General features: G+C 38.8%; 1 protein-coding gene across 3 annotated transcripts in view; it reads right to left on the bottom strand.

Annotated features, from left to right (window-relative positions):
- The window catches only part of HOOK1 (hook microtubule tethering protein 1), a 115,227-nt gene that overhangs the window by 15,675 nt on the left and 86,624 nt on the right, over nucleotides 1-12,928 (bottom strand). For all 3 annotated transcript variants that reach the window (XM_061413052.1, XM_061413050.1, XM_061413051.1), the window contains 3 exons: nucleotides 3,295-3,382; nucleotides 3,150-3,210; nucleotides 1,128-1,268 (listed from right to left, as the gene is read on the bottom strand). In XM_061413052.1, coding sequence (XP_061269036.1) covers nucleotides 1,128-1,268; nucleotides 3,150-3,210; nucleotides 3,295-3,382 — 290 coding nt within the window. The remainder of the gene's footprint in view (nucleotides 1-1,127; nucleotides 1,269-3,149; nucleotides 3,211-3,294; nucleotides 3,383-12,928) is intronic.

Below are 12,928 nucleotides of genomic sequence, written 5' to 3' on the forward strand. Positions count from 1 at the left end.
AGCTAAAATGCTATTATTCTTTTAACTACGGTTGATATAATAGTACACATACAGGTTGACAGACAAGGTTCAAGTGTCTAAAATTCCTAGTGATCTCTCAGATCCAATACAGGTATGCCCAACAAACCCAAATACTTTTATTGCCAGTATGCTATTTGTAAGAGGCAGGACAGCAACAGTGGTAACAGCACAGACTCTGAAGCCTGACTGACAGAAGGCTCAAAGGCAGGTCCAGAACTCACTAGCTGTGTGATTTGGGCAAGTTTCTTAACGTCCTTGCACCCTCGGTTTCCTGTTCATAAAATGAGATTATCACACTTACTACTTCATAGAGTTATTATAAGAATTTCATGAGTTAATATCAAAAAGAGCTTAAAAGCTCACTAGTAAGCACCACATGTTGGTGTTGTAGTATAGTCACTATGTCGTGTCTGACTCTTTGCGACCCCATGAAATGTGGCCCTGCCAGTCTCCTCTGTTCATGAGATTTCCCAGTCAAGAATACTGGAGTGGGTAGCCATTCCTTCTCCAAGAGATCTTCCCAACCCAAGGTTCGAATCCACATCTCCCACATTGGCAGGTGGGTTCTTTACCAATGAGCCACCAGGAAAGCCCAAGCGCCACCTGAACATAATTTTTAAAAAATATTTATAAATTTTAAGCACCTCACTGGTATCAAATAAGTACACCATCTGTTTTAAACACATTACCTGTAATCTTCATTACAACCTGCAAATAGGTGCCATCTCCAATTTATATCTGGGATACTAAGTGTGAGTTTAAGTAAATGCCCAATTAAGTAAAGGTGGCATTCAAATTTGATTCCACAATCTGTGTACCATCTGTGCACCGGACTCCAGTTGAAAACCATTTATTGCCATTTATTCATTTGTTAAATTTTCTGTCATTTGTGAAGACATATGAATGAAATTCAAGAATAAGCAATCTGCTTAACAAAGTCTGCTAAAAATAATGGATAGTGAGAGATGAAAAAAACAGAAACTGAAACTTGCACAAATCCTAATGATTTGAACTACAATGACATCTTCCGCCTTTGTGAGTCACGATTCTGTGGCCAGGTAATTAAATGGCTATGATCATCGACTAGGAAGGAGTGCATCAGTCACCTTTGCTCGGTTTCCAGCTCATTCATCTTTCGGTGCTTCTGCTCCAGCTGCTCCTGCAGCTCCTCAATACGCTCGTTCTCAGTGCCTTCCTGCTGTAATCGAAGCATCTTATTTTCATGTTGCAGTCGAATGAACACCTCCCTGATGTTAAAAATCAAAATTTCTTTTTAAATTTTTTAAATATGAGTTTAAAAAATTCTTTAACTTTTAAAAAAGAAAATTTCTATCTACTCAACAGCTGTCATTTTGAAATGTTACTAAAGTTTCTAAAAGCTTTTCTTTTAAAAAAAATGTACACTCTAACACTATGTCTCAAAAAACAAACAGTAAATTTTTAAAGGTACAAGATTATAGATCAATAAATGTTTATTATGCAACTCTCCAAGAGATAATATGAATTTTTTTGATAATTTAGAAACAATTCACATTAAAGTAATATACAGCACATCCTTAAAAAACATATGAAGAAAAAGCAATAGATTTAAGAAATTACAGTCTGCCTAAAATTTTTAAATGTCCTTTTATGCTAATGACTGTCTTTAGAATTCTGTTTCTAGAAAATATTTTATTAAAGGTATATATACATATATATTTTTTAAAAATGCAAATGATAGGAATGGTGTTAAATTAAAAATAATGCTCTACTACCTGCTGCCCTCCTAAATCCCATTACCCAAAAACAACTAATTTCAATTAATCTCAATTTCTGTTCTGAATGCCAGCATGATAACTTTAAAAATATAGGCTCATAGGACTATTTTTAAGTGATTAATATCACTGCTGCTGCTGCTAAGTCACTTCAGTCGTGTCCGACTCTGTGCGACCCCATAGACAGCAGCCCACCAGGCTCCCCCATTCCTGGGATTCTCCAGGCAAGAACACTGGAGTGGGTTGCCATTTCCTTCTCCAATGCATGAAAGTGAAAGTGAAGTCGCTCAGTGGTATCTGACTCTTAGCAACCCCATGGACTGCAGCCTACCAGGCTCCTCCATCCATGGGATTTTCCAGGATGCCATTTTCCAGGGTGCCATTGCCTTCTCCTGATTAATACCACTGGATATTACTAACTAAAAGTGCAAGTTAGTTTCCAGCCCAGCTTGTAAGGAGCTTTATCTTAACAGCAAAAAAACTGAACAAACTGAAAATCAACAACTTATAAAAACTATGCAAAATGAAAGAATTCAACCACAAAAGGCCACATATGGTATGATTCCACAAATATGAAATGTCTGTAATAAGCAAATCCACAGAGATAAAGAGTAGATTACTGGCTACCTGGAGCTGGCACTGGAGGGGAGGCAGGAATGGGTATCTTTTGGGGAGGATGAAAATGTTCTAGAATTAGATAGCGATGATGGTTGTACAACTTGTGACTACTAAAAAGTACCAGGCTGCACATTTGTAAATGCATGAATTATATCTCAGTAATAAATAAAGAGTAGGATGTGAAGTAATTAGTAAGTAAAACTGTTGCCACAAAAAGGAAAAGAAGACCGTAAAAATACCAGGTAAGTCAAATACCTAGAAGTAAACACAGCAATAAAATACCAAAATAAAAGTTGGGTCAAGAGGAACCTTTAAAATGTGTATTTTAACTCTGGCTTACTCGTCCTGCAATTGACAGATCATCTCCTACTTTGTTTCACTGCTGGGAATTTGAAAACTATGTATTAAAAAGGTTTTCCAGAGTTTAAGAAAGGAAATTCCTGTCCATTAAATAACTGTCATTTTAAAGTGATACCAAAGAGTTTAAGGATAGAAAAATAAGTTCTACACAATAAAGGTCATATTACAAAAAACCAGAATATGTTATTCAGCTAGTAAGTGAAATTTTATTTCTGGTAAATTTTTAAACTGCTATAGTAGCAATAACAATATGATTTAGAAAGTATAAGCAGATGAGACAAAGTATTTTCAAGCTCTATGACTCATAAGATGAAAAATAAAGGCTTAGACAATTATGAAAAGAATTCACATTTCTAATATTAAGTATGGGTTGTCAATTGATAAAAACAAATTTACCTATATTCCACTGGCATAATCTCAGCAGCAAGATTCTCATAACTTTTTGTAGCAGACGCATCTAAACAATATCAGCAATGAAAAAACAGATTAACATCCCAGTATCTAACATTAAAAAACCTTTTCTAAATGCAACAAAATCCACCTGCTTGGTTTAGGTGATCCTGTTGTACTTGTGAACATCGAAGCTCTTCATTTGTTTCTTTCAGAGTGTCACGCTGTTCTATTAGTCTCTAAAAAAGAATTATTTATATAAGCAAAATATTTAATTCTGCCCCAAAGCAATGTACTTTATACTTAAGATAATTTACCTTAATATGTTAATCTGATAATTGCTACCTACTTAATTAAAAAAGACAATGTTTTAGTTTTAGTACTAAGGGGTAATTTTCTCTTGTGTAAATCACATAAATAACAAGACTTTATACAACACAAAGCTTGTGATTTTCCCACTAGATAGCTTATCTTTGAACCAAATGAATGTATTATATAACAGAGTACAAAAATTTAACTTTAGAGTAATAACAGGATATGGACTCTGGAGGCAAACAGAGTGTGGCTTGAATTCAGTTTTACTATTTCCAGTTGTATTATTTAAGGCAAGCTACTGACTCTTTGGCTTTAGATCTTTATCATCAAAATTGAGATACTGATTCATAAGCCCCTAAAAGGTGTTCTGAGTAGTGAATGAGAAAAAGTTTGTCTAATATCTAGAATACAGTCCAGTGTGTAAGAGATGTGAGAGACTTGTTATTTCCTTCTATTACTGTAAACAGCATATTGGAAGTATGAATCTGTGAAAACCCACTATCTACCAGGGATAGTATGCTAGGACTTCATGTCATTAGTTATTTTATTTTACTGGACTGGATGAAGCACAAGCTGGAATCAAGATTGCCGGGAGAAATATCAATAACCTCAGATATGCCGATGACACCACCCTTGTGGCAGAAAGCAAATAGGAACTAAAGAGCCTCTTCGTGAAGGTGAAAGAGGAGAGTGAAAAAGCTGGCTTAAAACTCAACATTCAAAAAGAGAAGATTCTGGCATCCAGTCCCATCACTTCATGCAAATAGATGGGGAAATAATGGAAACAGAGACAGATTATTTTCTCAGGCTCCAAAATCACTGCAGATGGTGACTGCAGCCACGAAAGTAAAAGACACTTGCTCCTTGGAAGAAAAGTTATGACAAACCTAGACAGCATATTAAAAAAGAGACATTATTTTATGGACAAAGGTCCATATAGTCAAAGCTATGGTTTTTCCAGTAGTCATGTATAGTTGTGACAGTTGGACCATAAAGAAGGCTGAGCGCCGAAGTATTGATGCTTTTGAATTGTAGTGTGGGAGAAAGTGCTTGAGAGTCCCTTGAACTGGAAGAAGATCCAACCAGTCCATCCTAAAGGAAATCAGGCTGGAATATTCATTGGAATGACTGATGCTGAAGCTGAAGCTCATACTATGGCCACCTGATGTGAAGAACTAACTCACTGGAAAAGACCCTGTTCCTGGGAAATATTGAAGGCAGGAGGAGAAGGGGACAACAGAGGATGAAACAGTTGGATGGCATCACCGACTCAATGGACATAAGTTTGAGCAAGCTCCAGAAGTGGGTGATAGACAGGGAAGCCTGGTGTGCTCCAGTGCTGCTGTTGCTAAGTCGCTTCAGTCGTGTCTGACTCTGTGCGACCCCAGAGACGGCAGCCCACCCGTCCCAGGGGTTCTCCGGGCAAGCACACTGGAGTGGGTTGCCATTTCCTTCTCCAAGGCATGAAAGTGAAAAGTGAAAGTGAAGTTGCTCAGTTGTGTCTGACTCTTAGCGACCCCATGGACTGCAGCCTACCAGGCTCCTCCGTCCATGGGATTTTCCAGGCAGGAGTACTGGAGTGGGGTGCCATTGCCTTCTCCACATGGGGTTGCAAAAAGTTGTACACGACCGAGCCACTGAACTCAACTCGTTTTATTTTACAGCTGACAGTCAAATGACAAATTACTACACTCTGAAAAAAAGGCTCAGGTTTAAATTAATTTTCCAGAACCTGAAAAGTAACATAAAATCGTATTTTAAATGCTGCTATACTTCAAATCAATAAATAAAACCCTATTAGGTCCATCCAGATCAGATCAGATCAGATCAGATAAGTCGCTCAGTCGTGTCCAACTCTTTGCGATCCCATGAATCGCAGCACGCCAGGCCTCCCTGTCCATCACCAACTCCCAGAGTTCACTGAGACTCACATCCATTGAGTCAGTGATGCCATCCAGCCATCTCATCCTCTGTCGTCCCCTTCTCCTCTTGCCCCCAATCCCTCCCAGCATTAAGAGTCTTTTGCAATGAGTCAACTCTTCGCATGAGGTGGCCAAAGTACTGGAGTTTCAGCTTCAGCATCATTCCTTCCAAAGAAATCCCAGGGCTGATCTCCTTCAGAATGGACTGGTTGGATTTCCTTGCAGTCCAAAGGACTCTCAAGAGTCTTCTCCAACACCACAGTTCAAATGCATCAATTCTTTGGTGCTCAGCCTTCTTCACAGTCCAACTCTCATATCCATACATGACCACAGGAAAAACCATAGCCTTGACTAGACAGACCTTTGTTGGCAAAGTAATGTCTCTGCTTTTCAATATGCTATCTAGGTTGGTCATAACTTTCCTTCCAAGGAGTAAGCGTCTTTTAATTTCATGGCTGCAATCACCATCTGCAGTGATTTTGGAGCCCCAAAAATAAAGTCTGACACTGTTTCCACTGTTTCCCCATCTATTTCCCATGAAGTGATGGGACCAGATGCCATGATCTTCATTTTCTGAATGTTGAGCTTTAAGCCAACTTCTTCACTGTCCTCTTTCACTTTCATCAAGAGGCTTTTGAGTTCCTCTTCACTTTCTGCCATAAGGGTGGTGTCATCTGCATATCTGAGGTGATTGATATTTCTCCCGGCAATCTTGATTCCAGCTTGTGATTCTTCCAGTCCAGCGTTTCTCATGATGTACTCTGCATATAAGTTAAATACACAGGGTGATAATATACAGCCTTGACGTACTCCTTTTCCTATTTGGAACCAGTCTGTTGTTTCATGTCCAGTTCTAACTGTTGCTTCCTGACCTGCATACAGATTTCTTAAGAGGCAGATCAGGTGGTCTGGTATTCCCATCTCTCTCAGAATTTTCCACAGTTTATTGTGATCCACACAGTCAAAGGCTTTATCATAGTCAATAAAGCAGAAATAGATGTTTTTCTGGAACTCTCTTGCTTTTTCCATGATCCAGCAGATGTTGGCAATTTGATCTCTGGTTCCTCTGCCTTTTCTAAAACCAGCTTGAACATCAGGAAGTTCACGGTTAACATATTGCTGAAGCCTGGCTTGGAGAATTTTGAGCATTACTTTACTAGTGTGAGATGAGTGCAATTGTGCGGTAGTTTGAGCATTCTTTGGCATTGCCTTTCTTTGGGATTGGAATGAAAACTGACCTTTTCCAGTCCTGTGGCCACTGCTGAGTTTTCCAAATTTGCTGGCATTTTGAGTGCAGCACTTCACAGCATCATCTTTCAGGATTTGGAGTAGCTCAACTGGAATTCCATCACCTCCACTAGCTTTGTTCGTAGTGATGCTTTCTAAGGCCCACCTGACTTCACATTCCAGGATGTCTGGCTCTAGGTCAGTGATCACACCATCATGATTATCTGGGTCGTGAAGATCCTTTTTGTACAGTTCTTCTGTGTATTCTTGCCATCTCTTCTTAATATCTTCTGCTTCTGTTAGGTCCATACCATTTCTGTCCTTTATCAAGCAATCAACTTAGCAGTAAATTGGTAACTGATTCCAAGGGTCCTTAGGCCAGTGTGTACAGTGTTCTAAGAATCTCTGAATGCTGTAAATTTTAACTACAGTCAGGCATCAGGACCCCTATAAATCTGTTCCTTCATAAATGCAATGTGAACACTTGAAATTTGTCAAAATCAACTTTTCAAAAAGTCTGAAGATTAACCAAAGGTCAGCCATGATTTGAGGAGCACTTATTAAAGAAAATGTGCTAAACCTCAGAACAGTGAGCTTTTTGTTCTTTTAACTATCCTGATTACTATCACCCTCTCCCTAACCATGGAGTAGCCCTGAGTAGCTTTGAAAGCAGAGGTTACCACCACCTGGAGAGGCTGACTAGCTATGAAACTCTTCTTTAAAAGCCCCATGCTAGATATATCAAAAGAAAAAGAAAACCATCACTATTTGGTCTGTCGAGCAGCACCTTGGAGAAGTCCCAATCATGCTTTTCATTATTTGAGCTAATTTGGTGCTTGCTGTGCCAGAAAATATTCCTTCAGATCAGTCACTCAGTCGTGTCTGACTCTTTGCAACCCCATGAATCGCAGCACGCCAGGCCTCCCTGTCCATCACCAACTCCCGGAGTTCCCCCAGACTCACGTCCATCGAGTCAGTGATGCCATCCAGCCATCTCATCCTCTGTCATCCCCTTCTCCTCCTGCCCCCAATCCCTCCCAGCATCAGAGTCTTTTCCAATGAGTCAACTCTTCGCATGAGGTGGCCAAAGTACTGGAGTTTCAGCTTTAGCATCATTCCTTCCAAAGAAATCCCAGGGCTGATCTCCTTCAGAATGGACTGGTTGGATCTCCTTGCAGTCCAAGGGACTCTCAAGAGTCTTCTCCAACACCACAGTTCAAAAGCATCAATTCTTTGGCGCTCAGCGTTCTTCACAGTCCAACTCTCATATCCATACATGACCACAGGAAAAACCATAGCCTTGACTAGACAGACCTTTGTTGGCAAAGTAATGTCTCTGCTTTTCAATATGCTATCTAGGTTGGTCATAACTTTCCTTCCAAGGAGTAAGCGTCTTTTAATTTCATGGCTGCGGTCACCATCTGCAGTGATTTTGGAGCCCAGAAAAATAAAGTCTGACACTATTTCCCCAGCTATTTCCCATGAAGTGGTGGGACCGGATGCCATGATCTTTGTTTTCTGAATGTTGAGCTTTAAGCCAACTTTTTCACTCTCCACTTTCACCTTCATCAAGAGGCTTTTGAGTTCCTCTTCACTTTCTGCCATAAGGGTGGTGTCATCTGCATATCTGAGGTGATTGATATTTCTCCCAGCAATCTTGATTCCAGCTTGTGTTTCTTCCAGTCCAGTGTTTCTCATGATGTACTCTGCATATAAGTTAAATAAACAGGGTGATAATATACAGCCTTGACATACTCCTTTTCCTATTTGGAACCAGTCTGCTGTTCCATGTCCAGTTCTAACTGTTGCTTCCTGACCTGCATACAAATTTCTCAAGAGGCAGATCAGGTGGTCTGGTATTCCCATCTCTCTCAGAATTTTCCACAGTTTATTGTGATCCACACAGTCAAAGGCTTTGGCATAGTCAATAAAGCAGAAATAGATGTTTTTCTGGAACTCTCTTGCTTTTTCTATGATCCAGCGGATGTTGGCAATTTGATCTCTGGTTCCTCTGCCTTTTCTAAAACCAGCTTGAACATCTAGGGGCGATGGCCAGGAGGAGCTACCCCATGCCCCCACGCCCGAGGCCAGGGGCGGCGGCCGGGAGGAGCAACCCACGCCCGAGGCCAGGGTCAGCAACGAGAGGAGTTACCCGGAGCCGTGGCTGCAAGGGCGCAGGAGGGCCTAGAGGAGCTATCCCACATTGAAGGTCAGGAAGGGCGGCGGTGAGGAGATACCCCTCATCCAAGGTAAGGAGCAATGGCTGTGCTTTGTTGGAGCAGCCGTGAAGAGAACCCCACGCCCAAGGTAAGAGAAACCCAAGCAGGACGGTAAGTGTTGTAAGAGGGCATCAGAGGGCAAACACACTGAAACCATACTCACAGAAAACTAGTCAATCTAATCACAGTAGGACCACAGCCTTGTCTAACTCAATGAAACTAAGTCATGCCCGTGGGGCAACCCAAGACGGGCGGGTCATGGTGGAGAGATTTGACAGAATGTGGTCCACTGGAGAAGGGAATGGCAAACCACTTCAGTATTCTTGCCTTGAGAACCCCATGAACAGTATGAAAAGGCAAAATGATAGGATACTGAAAGAGAAACTCCCCAGGTCAGTAGGTGAATCATCAGCAATTGCTTTCATTATAGCTGCTGAAGGCATGATGCCAGTTAAGGCAAATAAGACTCTTGCCAAAAACTTACAAGGAAGAGCTGGGGAACAAGATATCCATAGAGGACGTTAAAAAGTCCTAACATATTCCTGTAGATCCAGGAGGTCAGCTATGTACAGAGCTGTGTGCATGCCCAGAAATAACCTGAGAGGACCCCAATGTCTCAGCTCTGGATAAACTTGAAGCCCTGTGCAAACAGGAAATAAAGGCAAAGGCAGAGTTTTAAACTTCCTAAGAACTGAAGATGTTTTCCAAAATAAACACACATTGAGTCCTTTGGCAAAGATTGGGACATCTACGGAAATAGCTGACAAATCATTAACTGATCTCAGTGGTTACTGGGCAGAGAATGCAGTGGCTCCACATTACAAAGAAAAAAAAACTTTACAAAGAAAAAAAAACTTTATAGAATTAGTCTAAAAGAGTCACTAAAAAACCAGCAAAAACAAAAAACCCTGAGGTTGGGGGGAAATCTGATTTCCAGAGTTGAAATACATTATTATTTTAAAGGTCATATTTTAAACAACAACAAAAAAACAAAACATGCAAAGAAATAGAGAAATACCTACACAGGGGGAAAAAAATGAACAGTTAACAGAAAGAGTCAATGAGATGACACTAGTGGGTGGACATACTAGACAAAGACTTTAAGTGAGCTAAGACCAAAAATGCAGGAACATTTTCTCAATGCATTTTATATCATATCACCTTGACACCAAAACCAGGCAATGACATCAAAACAAAACTGCCAACCAATATCTCTTATAATACAGATGGGAAAACACTCAACAAAATACTAGTAAACTGAATCAAGCAACATACAAAAGTGATTATACCCTATGACTAAGTAGAATTTACCTTAAGAACACAAACTGGTTTAAGATTTTAAAAAATCAATGTAATACATGACATTAATACAGTAAAAGACAAGAACTATGTGTCATCCTACTAACCCAGAAACAGAAGCTGACAAAATCCAGAACCCTTTCAGGATAAAAACATGGAATAAATTAGGAATTAAAACTTCTTTAACCTGACAGAAGGCATTTACAAATAAAATCTACAACTAATAAGACACATAATGGTGAAAGAATGAATGCTTTCTTCCGAATATTGGAAACAAGAGAAAGATACTCTCACCTTGCCATTTCTTTCAACAAAGTACTGAAGGTTCTAGACAGGACAATTTAACAAGAAATAAAAGACTCAGAATGCAAAAAAAGAAATAAAACTATCTGTATTTACAGATGTCCTGATTTTGTATATAGAAATCCTAAAGAATTCACTAAAAACTATTAGAAATACTAAGGGAATCCAACAAGGATGTAAATAAAATATAAGATCAATGTCAAAAAATAAATTGTATTTCTATTGTTAGCACTGACAGAAAGAATAAAAACTCATGAACAGTTTTAAAAGGTATGAATTTTATAAAATGAAAACTACAAAACACTGTTGAAAGAAACTAAAGACCTAAATATATGGAATGTTATGACATATTAATGGATCAGAAAACTTAATGCTATTAAGGTGGCCAGGTTTCCAAACTGATCAACAGATTCAGGAAATCTCTATCAATATTTCAATCTGGCTATTTTGCAGTAACAATAATCTGACCCTTATATTCGTATGAAATGCTAGAGACCCAGAATAACCAAAACAATAGCTTTCCAAAGAAAAAGTTGGAGAACTTATTTCAAACAAGTATACTTTCCAATTTCAACTTAGTACAAAGCTTCAGTAATCATGACAGTGTGGTACTACCATAAAATTAGACATGTATATCAATGACAGTTAAAAATCTGGAAATAAACTCTAACATTTGTGGCCAAATGCTTTCTTTTTACTTTAAAAAAATTAATAGGTTTTTTTTTTTAAAAAAAGACCTGAACAGAAAGTACAAAGTTCCCATATATTCCATCATCGCCACCCCTCACCAACTCCCCAGTTTCCCTTATTATTAACATCTTGCATTAGTGTGGCTACTTGTAAGAACTGATAAGCCAAAAGTGATACACTACTATTAACTAAAGGACATAAGTCTACATTAGGGGACATTCTTTGTTTCATTTTTATGAGTTTTGACAAAGGTATAATATATCCATCATTACAGGACCATGTCAACTGATTTTTAACAGTAGTATCAAGAATATTCAGTGGGGGAAAGAACAGTCATGTCAACAAATGGTGCTGGGACAAATGAATATCTAAACACAAAGGAAGAAAGTTAGAAACCTATCTCATACCACATAAAAATGAATTCAATATTGATCACAGAGTAAATATAAGAGCTAAAAATATAAAATTCCTAAAAGAAAACAGAGGAATAAACCTTTATAACCTTAAGGTTACCCAATGGTGTCATAGAAACACCACCAAAAAAACACAAAATAAAAAGTAGATAACTTTGTTTTCATCAAATAAAAAACTTTCTGCTGCAACACACACACACACACACCATTTAAAAAGTGCAAAGATGACTCACAGAATGGGAGAAAATATTTGCAAACCATGTATCTGACAAAAGATTTGTATCTAGAATATATAAAGAACTCTTAGAATTCAAAAATAAAAAAGCAAATAACAAATAAAATATGGTCTAAAGAATTTGAAGAGGCATTTCTCAAAGAAATAAAATCAGAAACGGTCAATCAGTTCATGAAAAGATGTTCAACATCATTTGTCATTAGGGAAATACAAATCAAAACCACAATGATATACTACTGCATACCTACTAGGATAGCCAAAGTCAAAACTCAATATGATTTGACAAGAGTTGGGAGAAATTGGAATCTTTTACAAACTACTAGTGAGAATGAAAAATGGTTCATCCACTTTAGAAAAGTCTGGTAATTCTTAAAAAAGTTAAACACCTACCATATGACCCAGCAATACCATTCCTCAACACCTATTCAAGAAATGAAGACGTGTGTACACATAAAAACTTGTACATAAATGTTCATAGCCCAATACAGTATACTAACGCATATATATGGAATTTAGAAAGACAACCCTGTATGCGAGACAGCAAAAGAGACACAGATGTATAAAACAGTCTTTTGGCAACTCTGTGGGAGAGGGAGGTGGGGATGATTTGGGAAAATGGCATTAAAACATGTATAATATCATGTAAGAAACAAATTGCCAGTCCAGGTTTGATGCAGGATATAGGAAGCTTGGGGCTGGTGCACGGGATGACCCAGAGGGATGGTATGGGGAGGGAGGTGAGCGGGGGGTTCAGGATGGGGAACATGTGTCCACCCGTGGTGGATGCATGTTGATGTATGGCAAAACCAATACAATATTGTAAAGTAAAAAAAAAAAAAAAGAAGATGCAACAATATACTGGCAAAAAAAAAAATGTTCATAGCCATATTATTCATTTAATAGGCAAAATGTGGAAACAACCCAATTGCACTTTGTTTCCACTGATGAACAGATAAATAAAATGGAGTATATCCATATAACGGATTACTCAATTCAGTTCAGTTCAGTCGCTCAGTCATGTCCGACTCTTTGCAACCCCATGAATCGCAGCACACCAGGCCTCCCTGTCCGTCACCAGCTCCCGCAGTTTACCCAAACTCATGTCCATTGAGTCAGTGATGCCATCCAGCCAACTGACCCTCTGTCATCCCCTTCTCCTCCA

Source organism: Bos javanicus, chromosome 3 (genome assembly GCF_032452875.1).
Source record: "Bos javanicus breed banteng chromosome 3, ARS-OSU_banteng_1.0, whole genome shotgun sequence".
Taxonomy (NCBI): Eukaryota; Metazoa; Chordata; class Mammalia; order Artiodactyla; family Bovidae; genus Bos; species Bos javanicus.